This window comes from Citrus clementina, unplaced genomic scaffold, assembly GCF_000493195.1.
Source record: "Citrus clementina cultivar Clemenules unplaced genomic scaffold, Citrus_clementina_v1.0 scaffold_9, whole genome shotgun sequence".
Classification (NCBI taxonomy): domain Eukaryota; kingdom Viridiplantae; phylum Streptophyta; class Magnoliopsida; order Sapindales; family Rutaceae; genus Citrus; species Citrus x clementina.
The window spans coordinates 28,873,350-28,896,043 of record NW_006261964.1 but is presented as its reverse complement, the minus strand read 5'-3'; the positions used below and the strand labels follow the sequence as shown (position 1 = coordinate 28,896,043).

At 34.0% G+C, this 22,694-nt stretch overlaps 4 protein-coding genes across 5 annotated transcripts; 2 read left to right on the top strand and 2 right to left on the bottom strand.

Annotated features, from left to right (window-relative positions):
• Positions 1–4,430: 4,430 nt before the first annotated feature.
• LOC18033293 (remorin) lies at positions 4,431–6,626 on the top strand. 2 transcript variants are annotated; one of them, XM_024191072.1, is made up of 5 exons: positions 4,431–4,744; positions 5,100–5,159; positions 5,260–5,347; positions 5,533–5,572; positions 6,193–6,626. In XM_024191072.1, the coding sequence occupies exons 1-5, from the start codon at positions 4,555–4,557 to the stop codon at positions 6,391–6,393; spliced, it is 579 nt and encodes a 192-aa protein (XP_024046840.1). In that variant the 5' UTR covers positions 4,431–4,554; the 3' UTR covers positions 6,394–6,626. The 2 variants fall into 2 exon arrangements, with proteins under 2 accessions (XP_024046840.1, XP_006421909.1); XM_006421846.2 differs by having other exon boundaries at positions 4,433–4,744; positions 5,491–5,572.
• A 332-nt stretch (positions 6,627–6,958) lies between these two features.
• Positions 6,959–8,522, bottom strand: LOC18031967 (transcription factor MYB41). The gene is made up of 3 exons (XM_006421844.2): positions 8,384–8,522; positions 8,061–8,190; positions 6,959–7,601 (listed from the first exon to the last, which is right to left on the bottom strand). Exons 1-3 carry the CDS (start codon positions 8,520–8,522, stop codon positions 6,959–6,961), a joined length of 912 nt encoding a protein of 303 aa, XP_006421907.2.
• A 4,898-nt stretch (positions 8,523–13,420) lies between these two features.
• Positions 13,421–14,936, top strand: LOC18031892 (25.3 kDa vesicle transport protein). Its single transcript, XM_006421843.2, has 5 exons — positions 13,421–13,715; positions 14,081–14,244; positions 14,399–14,542; positions 14,644–14,714; positions 14,811–14,936. The coding sequence occupies exons 1-5, from the start codon at positions 13,525–13,527 to the stop codon at positions 14,907–14,909; spliced, it is 669 nt and encodes a 222-aa protein (XP_006421906.1). The 5' UTR covers positions 13,421–13,524; the 3' UTR covers positions 14,910–14,936.
• A 1,634-nt stretch (positions 14,937–16,570) lies between these two features.
• On the bottom strand, positions 16,571–18,627 carry LOC18031797 (transcription factor LAF1; the record flags this gene model as incomplete). Its single annotated transcript, XM_006421842.2, has 3 exons — positions 18,358–18,627; positions 17,454–17,583; positions 16,571–16,940 (listed from the first exon to the last, which is right to left on the bottom strand). Coding segments are annotated over exons 1-3 (648 nt in total), but the record flags the coding sequence as incomplete, so codon positions are not given.
• Positions 18,628–22,694: the final 4,067 nt, after the last annotated feature.

The window sequence follows — 22,694 nt, the reverse complement described above, 5'->3', positions numbered from 1 at the left end:
TGACTAAGTAGTAACAAAATCAACTCAACAATCAGTTCAGACCTAATGTATGAAACTATTTTTCAATTCGGTTATAAAGAAAAAAATCAATAGTAAACAAGATTTAAGGTTTGGGTTTATCCTAAAAATGGTACTTAAGCCTTAAGTACCATTCTAAATATTATATTTGAGTCTATTTTGACATTGTATTTTTATTTTTGTTACCGTGTATTATTGACGGTTTTTAGCCTGTAATGAAAGGTTTATTTTTTATTTTTTATTTAAAAAAAAAACAGTGCTTAACTTTAAGAACGAGATAAGAAAGTGTACCCCATTTAATAAAAAAATAATTTACTGTCCGGAATCCCCTTTTTTAAAAAATTTATTACAATCTTCAGATATACTCCTGCCGAAGCATGCACGTTTACCAGATCTTTTTTTTTTTTTTTTTTTCCTAATCACAAATTTATATGCCGCCACCTACCAAAAGAGAAACTGCGTGCAGTGACAGCTGGCATTCTCTGGAGCACGTGTCCAAGTTGAAAATCATCGATGAAATATCAACGCTGCAAGAATCTGTAGCCATCGTAGAGGCCCACCACGTGGCAGCTGGTGGTTTGATGCGTAACATCTCTCTGGTACAACCACCAACATAACCGGGCAAACTTGTTGGCTTACTTTTGCTCGTACTCCAATTTTCTTTCCTTTTTTGGCTTTTTTCTTTTTTCTTCCTTCAATAGTAGTCAGTTAAAACTGAATCGTCAAAAAAATTTAGAGATCAAATAAAATCCTCTCTACGAATGAAAGGATTATATTGATTTAAATTGAGTTACATATTTCTCTTTTAAGCTACTTATTACTTACTAATTGTAAACGAGAAAAAAGAAAGAAAGCTTCATATAGTGTTTTTGTTTTATTCACATTGGAGTTTGTAATTTTATTTTATTTTTTTTAATATATAGTTTTTTTCCACTAACTCAAATTTACGTTTTAAAAAATACAAACATTCAAGATTCATAAAACCTGATCGTTATGCATGTAATTATCATATTGAATTGCATTAAGAAAGCTTGTCTCAACTTGGTAATATCAACCAAAAATCAAATGGGATCCATGTCTATCCAATCGACCAAATTAGGCACTTCGAGTGGTTAATTTTTAAATGGACATACATAGCTAATAATTATATCTTGAAATTTAATTTGACTAATGGTTGTGTTTTGTGATTATGCAGGAAGCATGATCACACACGCGTGTTATTATTATTTTTTTTAACCTTTTAACGGCATATACAATAGATATAAGGCTATGACTATGTTGGATTATATCTATGGTAGAGTACAAATTTCAACAACACATGCAAAGTGATAAATAATAAAAAATTTATTATAACTTTAATCGTGTGGTTATAAACGAGTGCTCTACCTTAAAGCATACAAACACGTTTTACAATTAATGCGTAACTAACTTCATGCACAAACACAAATTAAATATATTGATTGCAAGTTAATTTTAGAATTCGACCTCTTTCTTTCATAAAAAAAGAGACCAAATTAAATCAACTTATTATTCCTTTACACACGAGTGGAACTGTGTAGAGGCTCCAGGGGGCAACGGCCTTCGGACCTTATAAATTTTTTTAATGATTATGATTCGTATTTTTTTAATGACTATAGTGTGTAAGTATGAAAAAGAAAGGAACTTAAATTCCTTCCATTTTTTTTTTGTTTGTTTGTTATTTTTCTTCTGAGAATATGAATCTGTCTTAAATGGCGAACAAACAAGCCTAATTTCACCATCACATCAACTCGTCAACATCTGAGATTATTGGTGTGTGAATAAGGGAGGGAGAGGGACCAACGATTTTATTGAGTTTGGCTTTATGCCACATTAACGCCACTGCGCTTTAATCCATTGTGTTTGCTCGCTTTGATTAAGATAAAGGAATGAAAGCACTACTTTTTTTAGAAAAATATTTACTAAGGATTCCTAATTACAGAGATAATAAGATTGATTTGGAATCCACTATCGGTTGCATTTCTTTTTAGAGTTAGAATTAAAGCGAGCAGCTCAGACATTTAAAAGTTGCTTTTATAATTTAATTATGACCTAGCAATAAATAAAGAAAATTTCGGCTAAAGTAAAAAAAAAGAAGCTGATAATTAATTAATTAATTAATTAATAATGCAGCCATCATCAATTTGACCGATTGCGAATCCAATAAGAGCGCTGCTACTCACCCAGAATATTAACCTCGAATCGCGCCCCGAATTTAAAATGCACTATTTTGATCAAATTGAAAACGGTGCGTTTAACCCATGTTTCCTTTCCTTTCTTTTGTCGAACCACAGAAACAGACCTTTGCCACTTCCTTTTAAATTCTAATTGCCGCTGCCGCTTCATTGTAGCTTTGTTGCCGATGTTACTTCGTTCTAGCTTTGTTGCCGCTATCGACCTTTGCTGCCTTTTGGCTTCACGATCTAGAATCCATCGCTGCTTCCTTCAAGTCCACAGTCGCCGCCGCTTCCTTCTGGTTCTGTTGTGGTCACTGCCGCTGCCGCTTCCTTCAAGACTGAGCTCTCTAAGCCCCTCACTGCCGATTTTGACCTTTGCTTCCTTTTGGCTTCATGATCTAGAAGCCATCGATGCTTCCTTCAAGTCCACTGCTGCCGGTTCCTTCAAGGCAGTCTGCTCTCTCTCTAAATAATTTCATATAAATTTATTTTTAATTAATACAAATTAATTTCATGTATCGTTAAATATTCCTTCAAGACTCTAATGAGATGCCTTACAATGAAATAGATTTCGTAAATCGTTAAATAAAAATAAGTTTTGGTTTATTTGATTTATAATTATGACTGTAACAAATTAACAATGACGAGTGCCGTCTAACTTAATCATATATGTAATCTTTAACCAAAAAATAAATAAAACTTGCAGAGTAAATTATTAATGCTCATGCATGCAAGAATTTGATCAATCAAGCTAATATTAAGGTGAAGGGGTTCAGTGTGAGAATTGTCAAGTTAATTGCATGAACAATTGGCTTGTAAGGAAAAAGCAATGAAAGCAAAAGAAAAGGAGTCAAAGCAAAAAAGCAATCAAAGCAAAACGCGCCGTTTTTGACAATATTCGGGCGAGGATTCGGGGTTAAAGTCGGGGGTAAATAGCTTTTCCCATCCAATAAATAGCACACTTCAAAAACCTGGCCCACTAAAAGGTTCCGTCGCCAACACGATACAGTATTATTGCTCGGTATCTTAATCTCACTGGACACTCATGGGCAGGTACCGTGCTCGCCGATGAACCTTTAGAGGACTACGCAATTTATGATGCGACGCCGTTCTTAAAATCCCATATACGAACAAAAGGGGAGATTTGGAATCTTCTAGGGACGTCGTTTTGGTGGAATCGTGGGCAATTTTTTTTGAAAAATTCTTTTACCAAAAAAAAAAATTTACTATCGACTAAAAATTTTAAAATTTCCCAACCCTCACAGGTCTTATATTGCGATTTTGTTAAAAGAATTGATTTTTTTTTTTTTACCTCTAGCTTTAAAGTTACTCTCCGTGATTATCGACTGGTAATTTCATTTTTTCACTCTAAATTTTCTATAATTACTTAAAAAGTGGTTTAGTGGAGATAATATGGCTTAAAGAGAACATGATTATCAATTGCCTCGACACTAAGTACTGTTATTGATCAGGACACATGTCACGATTATAGAGATAATGACATCGCATTTAAAACGTATCATCAAAAAAAGAGATATTGCATTAAAATATGATTCCAAATTGATCAAACGTCTTTCAGATAATTATGACATAAAATAAAGTTTCCAATTTGCAAATTCATTTTTTCTTTTTCTTTTTCTTTTTCTTTTTCTTTTTTTTGCCCTTTTTTGGCGAAATAATTTGAGTAACATAAATCTTCGAGTTACTTTGAACCCCCCCGGGAAGTGGGAACAAAATTTAAACAGACAAGACAACTATACATAATAGTGTTTCCCAGTCAAATAATGAATAGATCATTTTTTTTTTCAAATAATATGAGTATGTTAACTGTCAAAAGATAGACTCAAGTTAAGGAAACAATCTCAAGGCAAGGAAGCAAAGCAATCGATCTAGAATGAATAGCTCTGTTGTTTTGAAAGGAAAATCACAGTGAACCCATGTAATTTTTATCCAGAAGCAAACCAGCCTTGAACTTATCCAGAAGAAATAATTCAATTCAATCACAGATTTCTTGTAAAAGCGAAATAAGATTTTCTTGTGGGAGTGAACAAAATAAAGGAAGTATTCCATTTATCCCCCCTATCACAATGAGAGTCAGTCTCACATCCAATCACTCTCAGCCAACTCATTAACAGAGTAGTGGTACCAAATCCACAGCTCTCAAATATTTTGACACCTACTGTTAACTCAATTTCAACTAAAATATATTTTATATATATTTCAACCTCTATCCTCTTTTTATTTCTTCTTTCTCATTCATTCACCAACTTTCTCCTTGTTACTTGCTTTGTAAAGATCTTCAGCTTTGCTTTAAGCTTAAGGTTTCGGAGCAGAGAGAGACATGGCAGAGGAGGAACCAAAGAAGCTTGAAACTGAAACCCCGACCGAGCCGCCGCCTCCTCCTTCTACAGAACCAGCCGCTCCGGCAGCAGCTGAGCCTCCTAAAGATGTTGCCGATGACAAGACCGTAATTCCATCTCCACCTGCTGAGGATAAGCCTGAGGAATCCAAAGCCCTTGCTGTTGTTGATAGTATGTTATCTCTCTCTGTCTCTGTTTTTCCCTTGGTTGAGCTTTCAAAACAACATCATACTCATCATATACCCTGTTTGGATTTCTTGAAAATAATAATTTTTTAAAACTTTTTTGTTATTTTGAACTGTTTCTGGCTATCTCGAACTCAGTTATTTGAGTAAAATTTAAACAGCAGCAATTACTGATGCATGTATAATCCTCTTTATCATAAATATTCGGTTGGTAATAAAATTTCAACAGGGTATTTATTCAAAAAGGAAAAAAAGAATCTTATATATATATATATATTTTTTTTTTAATTTTGATGAAGCTTGTGGTTTTTTTTTTTTTTTCAAAAATTAAATCTTGACAGAGGCTCCTGAGGCTGAACCTCCTGCTGGTGAAAAAAGTACAGAGGGCTCTGTAAACAGAGGTAAGAAGCCTTAGATATTAATTATTATTTTGATTGTTAATTAAGGTTTCTTTTACCTGTTATAGTAAATAACTTGTCGCTTATATAAAATAATGAACAGATGCGGTGCTTGCAAGAGTTGAAACGGAGAAGAGGATTTCGCTGATTAGAGCATGGGAAGAAAGTGAGAAGTCGCAAGCAGAGAACAAGTTAAGAGCTAGCTTTCTTGAGTTTTTTTTTTTTTTTGGGTTAAATTGTTATTATTATTTTGTTTCATGTGTGACTTTGGCACTTTTGCTTTTATCAATTAATTTCCTTGTACTGAATTATATTTGTCGAAAATTTTGAGCAGAGCTCATAAAAAGCTATCTTCCATTGTTTCATGGGAGAACAGCCGGAAAGCAGCTGTGGAAGCTGAGCTAAAAAAGATTGAGGTAAATGTCAACTTCTAGAGGCCAAGTTATTTCTGTAGCTGTCTCATTTCTTCCGCTTAATTTTGAAAACACTTGCACCACTTAGTAGGGACTAGGGAATAGGGACAGAGAGTCAACTTTGAACAACAATAGCTACAAAATTTTTAATCTAAATGTTACCTGTTTGAATTATGAGCTTTAGCTTTTTGAAGACTAGTGGACAACATAGAATATTTTCAGTTTATAAAAGGTACATGGGAAAGGACTTTTTGACTCAAAAGGCAGAGCGTGTGAGTAATGCATATAACAGCTTGATTCGGTCCACAAGGATCAAGGGAGTGTATTTAAATTCAGTCGGGGCGGTTGCCCCCACTTTCCCTTAATTGCCTCCTCCACGAATGCTTATGGAATGTTTGCATCTGTTGTGCTTCGGCTTACTTTTCAAAACAAATTAAAGAGTTACTAGGCTGTTATTGTTTGCCGACCATCCGCTAATTTATACTTTGACAGTTAGTCCTTCAATTTCATAGAAGATTTGCACCACAACTCATCAAATCCCAAACATGCCCTTAGTTGTTTTTTGACAACTTCCTTTGAAATGCATTCTCTGCATTTGAATTTTTAATATGATAATTGCGCAGGAACAATTGGAGAAGAAGAAGGCTGAGTATGTAGAGAAAATGAAAAACAAGATGGCACTAATCCACAAGGAAGCAGAAGAAAAGAGGGCAATGATTGAAGCTAAGAGAGGGGAAGACCTTCTCAAGGCAGAGGAGCTGGCTGCCAAGTATCGAGCGACGGGCTCTGCCCCCAAGAAGCTCCTTAGTTGTTTTGGAAGTTAAAATTCTCAAGCTTGTTTGATAAATTTAATTCTATGTATATTTCCTTTGAGCATTCATTTGTTTATTTAGTGTTTGTGTTTGAATTCATTATGAAGAATTGGAAAAATGTTCATTATTGTGCGTGCATATTGATGTATTTGTGCGTATATACAATTTGTATGCAAAAGTTTGAAATAATGTTGAATCATAACGTAATAAGAAATGACAGTCTGAGCTCAGGTTATGAAATAATATGGGTATGTTGATGTAAAGAATGGAATAAATAAACAGATAGAGCATCACATGATTATGAATATATTTGGTGCATGTATGCATCTATATTCTTGATGAAGCACTGATAACAGATCTGTTTGAAGAGCCTACCTAGATCATAGTTGAACAAAAACACTACCTCCCTATCTTAAAACCTCTGCAGTTCTCCTTTTCCTAATATATTTGTCTTTTTCCTTTTTCCTACTTGATTTCAAGACTATACACAAAAAATTAAAACCGTAAAAGCAAAAAAGGCATCCAATTTAGCATTTCCTGTGTGCCTCAAGAAGAGAAAACAGCGGGTTCAGTCGGATTAAAGGTTCGGAAAATCAGAAATATTACCCATTTGTTCATCTAGGAATTCCATGCCATCGTCATCCGGGAAATCTAGTAGCAGTTTCAATGCTGTATCAGAAGAATCAGTGAATTCATTAGAGCCAATGGAGTCTGAAACAGCCATCATATCGACTTTTGGTTTGTAGCTGTCATCTTGTTCAGGGGCGGTGTCACTGGAAGCACTAGTTCGGTTAGCCTTTGCTTGATCTTCCACAATCGAACCTGGTTCCAATTTCATTTGCAAAGATGTTTGAGATATTGCATTTTCGCTCAATCCTCCAGATTTTCTAGCAGTTTTACGAAATGATCCTCCGACAATTGAATTCCACAAGCCGAGATAGATATCACTGTAAGGTTTATCTACCAAGGGTGAGTTGAGCAGCGATGATGACTGAATTGATAAGGGTGCTTCAGCTTCGACCCTGGCACTCGCACATTTTACCATCTGACGGGTCGAAGGGAAATCAGATTTGACGGTACTTGGTCCCCAAGAGGAGGGAGATTGGTAAGTTAGCAGATTATGATTCATTGATTGCAGATGCTTCTTAAGCCGCGTGTTCCATAAGTTTTTAATATCATTATCTGTCCTTCCTGGCAGGTGGGAGGCTATAGCAGCCCACCTGAAATGTTTCTTATCAAACCCACATACGCATAAGAGTAAAATTTTGCAGCCAAATTAGTTGGGAAGAGGGTAGAAAAAACAAGCACACGATACAAAATACGTTCTCAACACAACTGATAAATATCAAAATTTACATGAGATTTACGTGTCTACTGTTTTGATAATATCAAAACAATTGATCAATTAATTGAGGCTAACATTGGTAACAAGCAAAGACCAACCTTCCCATTTTCACAAGGCACAAACTGTTTTGGGGCAACTGGTTTGAAGACAAGAGCTTGGTTTCGATACCACGTTAATAAAACCACTTGACCCAAAGGTTTTAAGTTATTCAAGACCTAGACATTAGTATTAAGTCTAAAAGTCCTCAGATGCTGAATCCAAAAACAAACCAATCTAAAGCAATATTGAGGAAAAATAAACAGCAATTGTGAGAAATATTATGCATGCTTATTACTTGTTACCGAACAAGCCATGGAGTTGGATGATAGTGGCCACTTCTTCAGGAGCAAATGGACCGCGTTTAATATCAGGGCGAAGATAATTCATCCACCGAAGCCTGCAACTTTTTCCACTCCTTAGAATACCTAATCAACACCATAACCCATCTTTCAATTAGCTCAGCATTTGGAGGAGAAAGTTTATAACTTTCAAGAAATGCAGTGCGTATCAAGAATTTTTTACCCACAAATGATCTGTTTCTGCTAATGCCTTGATAAAAATTTCAAAACGAGATTTTTTTTTTAAAGAAAAGACAAATGAAAAAAAAAAACAAAAAACCTGCTTGCTTAGGGAGGTGACGCCAGGTACCATGGCCATGTTCCTTGATGTACTGAATCAATTTGGCATCCTCTTCCGGGGACCAAACCCCTCTCTTCATTTTTTCCATATCACAAAATGGCGTTTTCCTTTTTCCCATCTTCAATTTCTCTTTCTAAAATCAAGAAGGGAAGCTTTTTATTTTTGTGTAACAAGAGAGGACAATTACAGAGATTAGAGAGTATAAATGCAAATATGATCCGGGGCTTAAATGCTAATGAATAATAATGTCTTCACTAAGTGATGTGTGATTACATGATTACAAATAATATCAATACACACAGTTAATAATGTGACTCTGGTTTAGCTTTTAATGGCTTGATCACCAAGTAAACCAAGAAAGAGAAAAGTACTGTCAGAAACCGCCAGAAGAACTCTGAATTTCCCAAAGGATATATAAAAGTGACTTTGAAAGATCGTGCTCTGTTCTGTTCTTTGAAAAATTCTATCAAATTAAAATTTTCTTTTTCGAAAATTCTATTTAATCACATGTAAAAGAAATTATAGCAGTAACAACGACAAGAGAGAAAAAATTGATTCAAAAATTGAGTATTTAGACATTAAATTTCAATATATTTTTTTTTTTTATAAAAAGATTTACTTTCATTAACAAAGCTTTGAAAACAAGCACATGATTTGAGGAGGGAAAGATCCCTTCCAAACACAAGATATGTCACTACCTAAGGCTATCTTAGCAAGTGCATGAGCAATTGCATTACAGTCTCTAGAGATATGTTGAATTTTTGCCCTGCTGTTAAGTGAGCTCATCTTTTTTTGAATTTCAGCTATATTCCAGAATATTTCCGTTCTGCTGCTCTGCTTATGGAGGACTAAATCCAAGACTTCTTTGCAATCCGTCTCGACAATTAGAGGAAGCAAATCAGCTTCCATTGCAGTCTGGATCCCAATGTTTACTGCTGCTGCTTCAGCTTGAGCTACATTCCCATAGAAGGATGTTCGGTTGACAGCTGCAGCTATCACTTCTCCATTGCTATCTCTGACCACCACTCCCAGACCTGCTTCCCTTTTCTCTTCATTTATGGCCGCATCGACATTTGCTTTAAAAAAACCTTGCGGAGGAGGTAACCAGCTTAATCTCTTTTCTGGTGTGTTGCTTGCTGCTGCTAAAATCTTCCCCATTTTTACTCTTGCATAAGCCTCAACTGTGGCATCAGCTTTGGCTACTGTGATATGAGGATCTTGCTCTATATTTTCAAAGATAGACCCGTTTCTTGAATACCATGCTGCCCAGCACAACGCAACTATCCTCCGCAACTCCTCTTTGCTTCTTCTTTTTTCTATTTCCTTCATCATAGATAACAAATCCTGGTTTATAAGCACATTCATTTCTGCATAATAGGGAGTTAGCTTCCACATCTGCCTTGCTGGTTTGCATTCCCATAGTGCATGGACATACTCTCAGCCTTCATTTTACACCTCGAACATATTGGATCCTGCATCACTCTCCTTTTCCATAGATTTTCTGCTGTTGGGAGCAGATTTTTTACAGCCCTCCACATAAAAATTTTTATTTTCTCCGGCAGCTCCATTGCCCAAATCACATTCCATTGCCCACTGCTATTTTCAGAGCAAGATGATTCTTCAGAGTGCTTGATCTTCCTAGCTATCTGGTATCCGCTCTTAACCGAATACTGGCCTTTTTTATCATAATGCCATAAGATTTGGTCTGGTTGGGGGCTGATTGGGAGCTGGATTTTTAGAATTTTTTCAGCATCTTCTTTGCTGAAATGCTGATGAATGAGTGTTTCTTTCCACTGATGATTGGCATCTATCAAGCCTGCTACATTGGCATCCTCACTTAAAGTTGCCGGAGCTATAGGTTTAAAATTTTGTGGTCTTGGTATCCATTGGCTCTTGTATACCTGAACCGAGTCCCCTGATCCAATTCTCCATCTCATTCCTTTTTGGATTATTTGTCTCCCCCAAAGTATGCTCCTCCAAATGAAGGATGGTTTTGATCCCAACTTGGCTTGTAAGAATTCACAGCTCTTGAAGTATCTTGCCTGCAGAATTTTCGTCAGCAAAGATTCAGGGTTTTGGATTATTCTCCAGCTTTGCTTGGCTATCAGGGCTTGATTAAAGCATGCAAAGTCTCTAAATCCAAGCCCTCCCCTACTCTTTGCGTGACAAAGACTCTCCCACTTTGTCCAGTGGATACTTTTCCGATCCTTTTTTGCTCCCCACCAAAAACCAGCAACTGCTCGTTGTATATCATCACATAAAGTTGAAGGAAGTCTAAACACACTCATTGCATAGGCTGGAACAGCCTGGGCCACTGCTTTTATTAGAACCTCCCTTCCTCCGCTTGAGAAAAATTTGCTTTGCCATCCCGAGATTTTGCTTAAGATTCTCAACTTTATTTCCTTGAAAAGGCTGACTTTCTTTCTTCCGACCATGGATGGCAACCCCAAATACTTTTCATGTTTCGAAACCACCTTTAGCTGAAAGATGTCTTTTATTTCATTTCTTTGCCCAGCTGAAACGTTTCCACTAAACAACATGGATGACTTTTCGAAGCTGAAAATCTGACCAGAAGCAGCAGCATAACAATCAAAAATCTGCTTCAGCTTTTTGCAATCTTCCACTGCAGCTCTACTAAAGATTAGACTGTCGTCCGCAAACAACAAATGATTGATGAAGAGCTCTTTGTTGAACTTTAACCCCTGGAATTGCTTCTTTTTTTCCGCTTGAATCAGCATACTGGAAAAAGCTTCTGCACAAATAATAAACAAGTATGGGGATTTGAAAACATATAAAGGGCGGAGTTGAAGGAATCATTGTATAAACTTAAAACGCATTTCTTTAATTTTGATAAGAGAGTGAGTTATCCTGGGGCTGTCGTTAGGGGGGAGGGGGAAGATCTTATAATGCATTTATGAACTCTATATACACCATATATCACAATAAAAATTCAACTAATTATTCTATTCGTACTTACAAAAAAGATTATCATTATTTAATTTAATTAAAGAAGAATCGAGTCCAACCATTGCTAAGTCTGTGCACTTCAACAAATTTTTTTTAAAATTACATGTAACTTAACATTAGCGTAAATAAAATAAGTCGAATTCAGCTAATGGGTAACAGTTTGATTTAATTTCCATCAACTTTTAAGTCGGCGTTTTTCCGTAAACCCTGGTGCGTGCAGAGCCTACCGTCCTACCCAGTCTCTCCTGTCTCTCAGTCAAATTGCTGCGGCCGTCAAGTTCTTTCCTTCGAATGCGATTGCCACCCACGTTGCCGTGGCAAGTTGGTTGTTTGACACGCAAATGCGCAAGTGCTGAAGCGCTGTATTTTCATTTCAACACCCGCAAAAGCACTGTGGAAAATTGAAATTCTGTTCAACAGTGGAGGTAATTGAATTGACTGACTCTCAAAGATTGTGATTCGGTCAGGGAAAATTAGCCTCGTGAAGTCACAGTCATAGGGTCATCTTTAGGATGAGGCATTAAGTGTTCTAGCGTTAAAGTACAGCGAGAAAAATAGTCTATAAAAATAATGCCTGGTCTGGGTCTTGACCCTTGTCTTGGAGGTCATTTATGGTAAAATGACCCACTTTCAGGATTCATGTTCGATCTTATCATTCTTTTGCTTCCAATCTTATCTGTGTTGTTAGTCTTTAAAGGTTGCTTTCTGTCAGATCTTGGTTTCGTGCCCCGCGATGTACTGGAAGAGTTAATTTTCTTCCATAATTTGAATGAAGGTAATAAAGAATTTTTTTAAAATATAAATAAAGTAAATATTTTTTAAATATTAAAAAAGATTAAAATTTAGATTGTATTACATAAAATTTATAAATTAATCTCAGTAATTATCTAATTATAAATATTAATATACTTATCTCATTACATATGAATTATAATTTAAGCATTAATCTCGTATAATTAAAAAAAAAAAAAAAGAAGTTTTCTGCCTTTAAAAAAAAAAATGAAAAATGTACGGGACTTCGGACTTGTAGAGCATCAGCATGTCAAGTAATAGTTAAAATACATAGATAGTGCGCTGTAAAATGTTTACTCTAATATAAATATAGTATAATTGTCGTTTATAAATTTACTACACATATGATAAGTTAGAGGCCACTGCTATGTTACGTTGAGTGTAACATACACACACTCACAGCAACAGTAAAATGACGAGACTTGTTACTGTTGCTGTGAGTGTGTGTATGTTACACTCAACGTAACATAGGGTGACCCGTTGTTAGAATGCTTTAAGTAGCATGCATGTCCAGAACATAAATGATATGTAATGATTGAATTATTCTAAAAAATTAATTTATGTTTATTTTTTTATATATTAGTAAGTATTCCTCTATTAATTTATGTTTTATCTTCTCTAATAAAGATATATGTAAGTAAGGATACAACTAAAATACAAACAAATATAAATTTTAAACTTTAGGAATAATATTTTTTAAAATTATTAATATATTGAAATCTATAATTTTTTTTGTCTGTTAAAACATCTCACTTTATCAAAATGAAGATGTTCTCAATAAAATTAATATATATATATATAAATTAGTTACTATTATATTCATCAATTAAATATTTAAGTTATTTATTTATGAAAAATATTCATCAAACTTTGGGGACTATAGAGTTATTTGTACCATCTTCTCAACTAATTTTGCCATTGTTGGTATCCTCTTAATTACTAAGGAAGTTTATTTAATCCATTGAACTTCGAAGATCTAGCTTATATATCCAAGGGCAAAAAGGGATGCGAAAATGATCATAAATGTAATTATGTATCTATAGGAGAGAGATAAAGAATGTTTTTTTGGTGCTTAAAAGGCTTTGTTATACTTTTGCCGCCACTTCACAAAACTTTTGGCCTTTTTTCCACCACCCCCAAACGGTTTCTTACTTCGTTTGCATGCCAAAAAGGAATTACTTCATTGTCAAGTTCCCTCACCTAGCTTGCTCTATTTGCCTTTGTAAAATGTTGTAAAACGCTTTGGCTGTTCTATCTCCCTAAGACTTCCCCCTCAAGTACTCCTCTTCTTTATACACACGCACACATATACATATGACCATTTTAAGATATGCAGAGTCTTCGTTTATTGGTTTTAAGCAATGGTTAAGATGACAATAGTTGGAAGGGTGAGCGATGGGTTACCTCTGGCACGAGGGCCCAGGTACCTGAATCAAGAGCATGACAGCTTCTCATTTTACAAGCAACAAGCTGAGTTCATTCTCAAAGAAATCTCAAGAGGAGCCTTGGCCCCTTCGAAGATGACCATTCGTGTTGATCACCACTCATTTCAGTATCCTCCTCCTCCTCTTCTTCGCAACTAGTATTTTACTTTTAAATACATAAGAATTTTCATTTATAGATGTTCGCATGTTCTAAAATGATTGTTCAACTTTGATTTAACATTATGTTGTAGCTAAACAAAATCAATTATTGTCAAATTTTTATTTTCGATGCTTATCTGAACCTGTGTGATCATATATACACATTGCTTGCTGCACATAATTACTTAACCATTTCATTTAGCATTACAAGAATTCATTTTAATTGAAGGTTGTATGTATCATGAAAGTATTTACCATTTTGAGCAGAAGGGTCGGGCTGTTTTCATCTATTTAATTCATTTTCTTTTTTTTTTTGACACATTTTGTAACTAAGCTATCTGATGGAGAATGGAATCGGCTGCTTCATCACATTGTGTGATTCTTCATATCCAAGAAAACTTGTTTTCCATTATCTACAAGACTTGCAGAAGGAGTTCCAGAAGTTTGATATCAGCCTCATTGACAAAATTACAAGACCATACAGCTGTGTTAAATTCGGTAATGCCCATAACTGCCTCAAATTGTTAGGCTGCTCATTAATATTGAAGGGAGTAAGATATATAATCTTCATAGCATATAGTTTTAACATCCCAGTTGTTTTTTCTTTTTTTCTTTTTTCCTTTCAAATTTCCTATCTCTAATGTGTTTGCAGAAAGCATAATTGGGAATATTAGGAAGCAATATGTTGATACAAGAACACAGGCCAATTTATCAAAGCTGAATGCTAATCGTGGACAAGATCTAGATATAGTCATTGAACATATGTACCAAATTGTTGAAAGAAAACGTCAATCAGGTAAGCTACATATACACGATCAATCCATCGTTTAATAACATTAAAAAAATCATACTATATTGTTGAAAATAATATTACATATCTTTCTTGTATTTTTACAGAAATATCTGAAGAAATATTGACAGCAACTCGTAAACATGTCTCCTCAATATGGGGTTCCCCACGGCTGGAGGTATGTGCGCGTCTCTCAATTGCACAAGTATCTTGCAGATCAGATTGAAATTTTGAAGGAATAGCAATTATTTATTTGTTTATTTCTTTTGGACAGGTGATTGCTCTGAAATGGACACCCATAGCGATCATTGTTGCTGTTGCAGCCATTCTTCTATGGGCCAACCTAGTCCTTACAGACGAATTTATAGTTTAAAAGTTTCTAAATTATGCCGAAATTTTATAACGTGTATAATTTATAATTAATGTATTTTGATGAGTATTATGTGCATAAAAAAAAAGTATGATAGCATGATGTAAATTATTTACGCTAAATAGCTACACAAATTATTTATGATATTGTGGGAAACTCTCCCATTCTAGTCAAGCAATTCAATGACTATTTTTCAAAACTATCATTAGTTGAATTTGTTTATTCGATAATTAGGGAGATTGTCAATTTTTTTTTTCTGTTGAAATCAATATATTCCACCTACTCCTTGTGATTTTCATAATACCAAAACATTCCCTCTGGTGCTAAAAAAATTTAAAGGAAGAGATGGGTGCTTGATAATTTATCTTGAAAATATATATAAAAATATTTATTATAAGAAAAAATGTTTAAAAATTAAAAAAAAAACTTATTATTAATTTTCATTCACTTCAAAACATATTTCTTATTTTTAGTACTTAAACTTTAATTTTAATTTTAATTTATATGATTTATTTAATTTATAATAAATATGAATAAAAAATTATTTAAAAATAAGAGTAATACTGTAAAATTATGCTACCAGAAGATTATTAGTTATTATGAAAAACGTAGGGGTGAGTAGTTTATATTAATGTTAGTACGACAAACTGATGGTTTCAATGTGTGTGTGTGTGTGTGTATTGTTTACCAAAATAAATTTCGTGAAGTAAAATGTTATCAATTAAGCAATAAGCAATCCCTGGTCTGTCCATAAAACTAAAGAAAAAGGGGAACCTCACCTAACTGAACATTGCCAACCAAACATGCATGAGGTAAGCAAAGCAACCCAACCAATGACAATATGACAATGAGTGGCATTGAATTTGAATTTTTATGAAGTCTATGCTACCAGAATCGATTGAATATGCAAAAATCGTTATTTCCTATCAAATAAATTAGAAACATGAGGTCGAAGTGAATAATAAATATGCATTCTCCCCCATATACACATTTGATCATTATTGCTCTTGCTATGGGATAATATGGTAATTAAATTTGAACAATAACATATGAACATGGTAATAATCATTTTGACTATTTTGTTTGCAGCCTTATTGTATAAGTAATGAGAGCACCAAGAGAAATCTTAATTGAAAGGAGAACCAGTTCAAGAGAACAAGTTGGATTCTGCATATTGAAACAAGCAACCGGGTGCGTGCATGTCTCCAATTGTATACAATTTCAAGGGAGAAAAACGACTAACAAATTAGCTAAACTAGTGTGATCACTTGTGGCCCCCTTTATATTTTCAGATGCCAAGATTTTTATTAGAAGTGTAATTAAATGTTCTTCTTGTCATAGGTTGGCCGCTTGGCCTAAAAATTAAAACATCATATGTACATTACATCATTATTCATATTCAAAGCACTACATACATCATCCCCAGAGATAGAATCAACAAACCCAATTCCGGAAAACTGATGATCCTCGAATTTGAATCTTGAACTCAACATTTCATCAACAAAACTGTTGTTGAATCCGTTATGAATAAAATCGCCGCCAAATGCTCCCTCATTGGACAAGTAACCATTCATAAATGTATCACTCGAATCTTGGACCAAGTTGGAGTTCTGATTATTATTATTATTATTATTATTATTATTATTATTATTATTATTATTATTATTAAAGCCTTCCTTGGAAGCCACTTGCTCGAAGGAATTTGCGAAGCTACCATCATTAGCATGATCAAGCGACAGCCACTCTGCAAATAAAAGCTTCGGCAAGCAACTTTTCTGACCCTGAGTTGCACACTGATCAGTACTACCGGCTGATGATTTTTCCATGTGGTGCAACGATTCATAGCTTGAGCTGCGAGTTGAGGGATTGTTATTAGGGGAAGTTGAAGATTCCATATTTTCTGAGCTTGGAGTTGTCGCATTAGCTGCTTCCATTTCTTCAAGTTTGGCTAATTTTTTCTTCAAATGGGAGTGCCAATAGTTCTTTATCTCGTTATCTGTTCTTCCAGGCAAATGCTGAGCAATTTGAGACCACCTAGTTGACCAAAAAAGATCATTCGATGATGTCAATATTTTGATTTTGTTCTACAATGAATAATCTCTTAATTAATCTATTTCTTGTCCTAAGATACCAACTCAAATATTGTTATGCATCTAATTCATCAGTACAGATATAAGCACTAATTAGGATGCCGATTCAATCTAAGAAAACGTTGCATATATAATTGCTAGACTGAGGCGTATATTAAAACACGCAAATGTTCACACTGGAAAAAGACTCCTTTTATACATGTCACCAAAGCTTTTATATATATATATATATATATATATATATATATATATACTCGTGTCATGGCATGACCTTTTTGGTTCATAACTAAATTTTAGTTTCATTGACCAACAGAAAGCCCATGTCAACCTTAAATTTGATTGGGGAACCCACGTACTAAATTAGAGGTGGGTCTATTCTATTTACTTATGTAGAATAATAAAAAGTTCTACTACATGTAACAGCACAAGAAAAGTGATAGATCTCCTTCTCGCTTACTTGTTTCCTAACAGGCGATGGACGGTCAGGATTGTCTCTTCTTCTTGCATATTGAACACCCCTCTCTTAAGTCCTGGCCTCAAATAATTAATCCATCTCAGTCTGCAGCTCTTTCCATTCCTTTGCAAGCCTGCGTATATGGAAAATAATAATAATTCGTAAGGTTACAAAGAAGTCAACTATTGGAGGGTAGCCTAGTCAATTTAACTTAAAAGTCCTAAGCAGTCTCTTTCACTTGATGACTTATATATAAATATTATACATGTAAGTATTCATTTTTTCCTCCACGCATAAAAGAATTAATAACCCATCTCTATCACTATGTCTAAATTGTGACAAATTCCTTTGTTGACAACTCAAGGCCTGATGCTGCATGCCATCCAATTAAATAATTAAACAAAATTTGGGAGGCAACAAATAGAATACGAAAATTCAAGATTATATCTTTTATAGAAAAATCAGAACATGAAACATGTTCAGAGTATGGAACCCCATGACCTCTTGTTTAATTCTGAGAAAATGTCTGAACAGGATCGAAATTAAAAACCAAAAACAAACTCAAGATTATATTCTGATCATATGCATTCTCGAACTAACTTAATTGCCGAACCAAATCAAATGCAGCTTCAGTCATCTCATTATTACCTTGAACATTAACAGCTATCGAGCATGCTGCAAAGAAGGAAAAACATTTTATACAAAATTCAACATCTCGCAGCAACTGTGTATTATGTTGATGCTGAGGCCTTGGCCTCTTAGGTTTAAATTTAGGCCTCCTTAAATCTGCCTTGGTTAAACTAAAATTCTGATTCCGCTGCTATTTGTTATGAAAATGAACAAAGCATGGCAACTGTAGCAATATAGCAGTATTGAAATCAATGTATGAGTTTGAGGGTGCACTCACCGGCATTGATGGGGACGGAGCTCCAGCAAGGGTGGCCATGCTGGAGGACATAGTTCTTGAGCCTCTGGTCTTCTTCGGGAGACCACAAGCCCTTTCTGTGCTTTGGCTTCGGCTTTGCAATTGGCTTTTCCGATGACTTGCATCCCATTTTTGCTTTAATAAGAACGATGACAGCTTGGAAGTGATCTGGAAACAGAAAGATAAAGCTTGAGCGATGGCGTTATGGGAAGAGCAGCAAGAGCAATAAATAGCCGACCATAAAGGCTTATTGGAGTTGCAACATTAGGTGTTGTTGTAAGTCCACGATTTAAAAAAAAAAATTGCAAAATAAATATTATTAAAGCATGAACTCTGTCCTTCAATAATATGACTTTTTTTTCCCAAAAAAATAAATAAGTAATTAAGTAAACAAAGTGAGCTCCTTACGTGAAGTTTCAAATTTACCCTTTATATTTTTATTAAGTCGTGTTTGAGAAGGAAGGAAGGAAGAAAGTGGAAAAAGCAAGAAAAAGTAAAAGACAAAAGAAAAAGATGTACGGATAAAAGTTTTTTGGGAAAAAGAGACCAAAGGATGCAGGAGTAAAAACCTCTTTCTCTCCAAAAGTGGGAGAGAAAGCATCGTGAAACTGTGACTTATTCTCATTACGCTCCTTAAAATGGCATAAGAGGTGTAAAGTTGGTATCGGCCCTACTCAATTACTCATAATGCAGACTTGATGACCATCAACAAAATTGGCACCATATCTTTTCTGGACTTAATAAATTAATATAAGCAAATAATGATGCATATGCTACAGCTCATTAAAAGCCATGTTATTAAAGAATATGAGAACCGGCATAATTTGCATAAGAAAAATGACAAGGAGGCAGCCTTCGCAGAGTGCCGATCGAATCAGGGGTAAAACGATGTCATTTTACCTCTATATATATATAGAAAGAAAGAAATATTTTAATCCGAAATTTCAAAGTGCGAGAACGTCTAGTAGATTTATGCATTTGAAATTTTAAATTTTTAAAATCTTGCGGTTTTAAAATTTTTTCAGACGTTTTCCGTATTTTATAATCTCAAACTAAAAAATTATTATGTATATGTATATATACATATAATTTTTTTCTTTTGCACGTTTTGTCGTCTATGACTTTGTCGGCTTTATGCTAAGGCTTTGCTTGAGTTAACTTTAAAAATTCTTTTTTGAGATCCAAATTTTTTTTTTAAAAAAGTTCTTTATAAATCATAATAAAATAAGAAATGTTTATGTGGTTCGGTAACCTGAATTTTTCATAATCTCAATAATTTTAGTAATATTCATATTAATCTTACTGAAAAATATTTATTGAAAAGTCATGTTGTTGGATTGGGATAAAAGTAGGTTCCTAATTTCGCTATTGCGTATCAGCACTCTGTGTACAAAATGATTAATAAACCCTTCGCGTGGGTGTTTCTTAACTCTACATTAATTCAACCGGGTATCAAATTCAAAACTAATAAAAATTAAAATAAAAAAGCTGACCCCAGTAAAGTGACATGCATGTTCATCGGATACTCTCGAGGATTTGAAACAAAAGTTGTTTAATTATATACGTTATCCCACCCACAAATTGAAGCCTCATCCATTGTTCAAACTTGATCAGCCTGCATCCGACGGTCGGGATCTCAAGTTGTCAACCCTCGTGAAACTGCCTGTAATATTCTGACCGTCCAATTTTCTGATAGTGCCGTAGTGGGAATGTGGAAAATCTTTGTGGGACAAATTGGAAGAATACTATAGGTTTTCGAGAATTTAATTTATTTTTATGGAAAAAAAAATCCTCAGGTTGTGATTTACAATGATTCGTAAAATCAATGACTTGTTGGTTTGGATAATTAATCAGCAATCATTTACCAATCATTGTCAATGACGAGCCACGCTGGTTTTCAAAAATAATTCGTAAAGAGATAACAATAAGTAACTTTGAAAATATAAAGCTTTTAATTAAACACCCAATGACAGATTGTATCTAATTAATTTTTTCAATAATCGAAACGAATTTATGTCCAATGGAAGCATGAGGAAGAGGGGATGATTCTATCCGAATAAAAATTAAAATTTTATTATGTCAAACCCTAGCTCCTATTTGTTCGTAAAGAATTAAACAAGGGAAGCTCATCACCACCAACTAATCTATATTTTTTAAGTACACCATTAACCTACCAAAGTACCCAACAATTTTTTTCTACAGCACGTGCCGAAATTAAGATTTTTAAAGGAATAAAAAAAAAAGAAAAAAAATGAACATATATAATTAATTAAAAGTCATGGCTGACCATCGATTTATGGCTAAATTAACCCAACAAATAACTTTAAATTAAAAAAAAAAACTTTTATGTGTTAGGAGGACGCGCAGCCTGCTGGCTAACTCATGTTTATACCTAATCATAATGTGTACAAATCACCAAGAATTTTATAAGTGTTGGCATGAGATAAGATTCCAACCTAAATTAATTAGGTTTCACACTAACTGGGGATAAAAATTAAATAATCTAAAGATTTAAACAATGACTTTTTGACTATAGTTTTCACTGTGTTAATTAGTTACTAAAATCAATAGATCATGGAGTCAACTCTCAAGTGGATCATTCTTAAACCCTTTTCACCTTGAATTTTATAGATACTGAATGCACAGTTGCTTTTGAATATATATCGTTCAAAGAGTCTTCTGTAAAGCCCTTATATTTATTCACATGAACTTTTTGGGTAAATTTCCTTTTATTCTTCACGGTTAGGCATCAGTTTTGATCATAGAATCTAAAAATAGAGATGTTTATCATTCACCCCTCATCAGAAAGTAGTCCTTTTGCACGCCAGAAAAAATATAAGGAAAGATCAGGGTACTCTCTGAAATTTAGCTTCATTTAGTAAATTACTAAATTTTTATCTTATAGTCCCTTATATTTAATGTTAATTCGTTACAACCCCTTGACCTTAATGTTTCAATGTCACAGTTACTGTCGAAACCAAATCTTGGTTTCGCTACTATTGTTTTTTCTTTTTTTTCTTTTTTTGGGTTCTAAAAAAAATAACATTTTACATTAACAGAAGTAATGAAAGGATGTTTGACTTTATTTTGTTTTTTAAATACAAAGACCAATTAGAAATTGATGCCTAATCTTAGGGAACAGGGACTAAAGGGAAATTCACCAAAACATATGATAATTCACCAAATTGTTGATGTTATATTTAAATGACTAGATAGAGCTTGAAAAGTTAGACCTGGAAAGGTTTTTGGTTCAATACTTTACTGATCTCATTAGACACGCACTGACGCATAGATTTAATTCATTTGTGTAATTTTCAGCTTTGAAAAGTCTGATGATGACTATTTTATACGTTGAAGTCTCCTGAGGTCGATTCCGAAACTGATGATCATCATGGAGTTGTTAAGCGGGTAGTTGAATAATTAAAAACTAGAATAGAAGCAAAATGCTGTGTGCCAAAGTTGAAATTCATATCGACATAGCAAGTTGAATTATGAAATTACACATGAAGTTAAGCAAGAGCAATATGTCCTTACTGTTAAAAAAAAAAAAAAAACTACTTAATTTCGCCAAGGTTGCTACAATTTTTCTGTACTCAATTAATTAGCAGATTCAGTAAATTAACTTTATGTGTCTGCTCTCTCAGTAGTAGAAAATTTTGATCCCAAATGCCTAGGAGAGAATTAAACTATGTTCCTCCCAAATGCCTAGGAGAGAATTAAACTATGTTCCTCATGTAAGAGTTTAGGTAGAAGATGAAACTATTTTAAATATTTTTAAAAAAATCATAAAAATGGAGATGCGGGGTAACGATCCCTATACCGCTGGCATGCTAAGCTGAGTGCTCTACCATCTGAAATACATCACCGGTTGATAATGACACTCTGGAAATTTATTACTCTATTGAGAATGTTGATTAACAAGTTCCATAGTCAATGCTACCATTGTTAATTATGGTTTTCATTTCAATTATTACTGCCTTTGCACATTATCTACCAAACAAAAATCGTCGCATCAATATTCACTATCCTAAATATTTAAAAAGCATCTTCATTCTATATTTTTAATTGGTTAAAAATTCGTTTAATCCTTATATTTTTTAGGTTAGCATCCATTTAGTTCTTATATTTGTAAAAGTACGTCAAAACATTATTGCCATTAAATTATTGACAACCGTACAATTATTTTTGTTCTTTTTAGTTTACTTTTACAATATTACCCTCTTACAATAATGTTAGTTTTTGGACATTAACAAAAAGAAAAAAATTAATTTACCAATGTAATCCCAAAAAAATAAATAGAAAAAAGGAATATACATTAA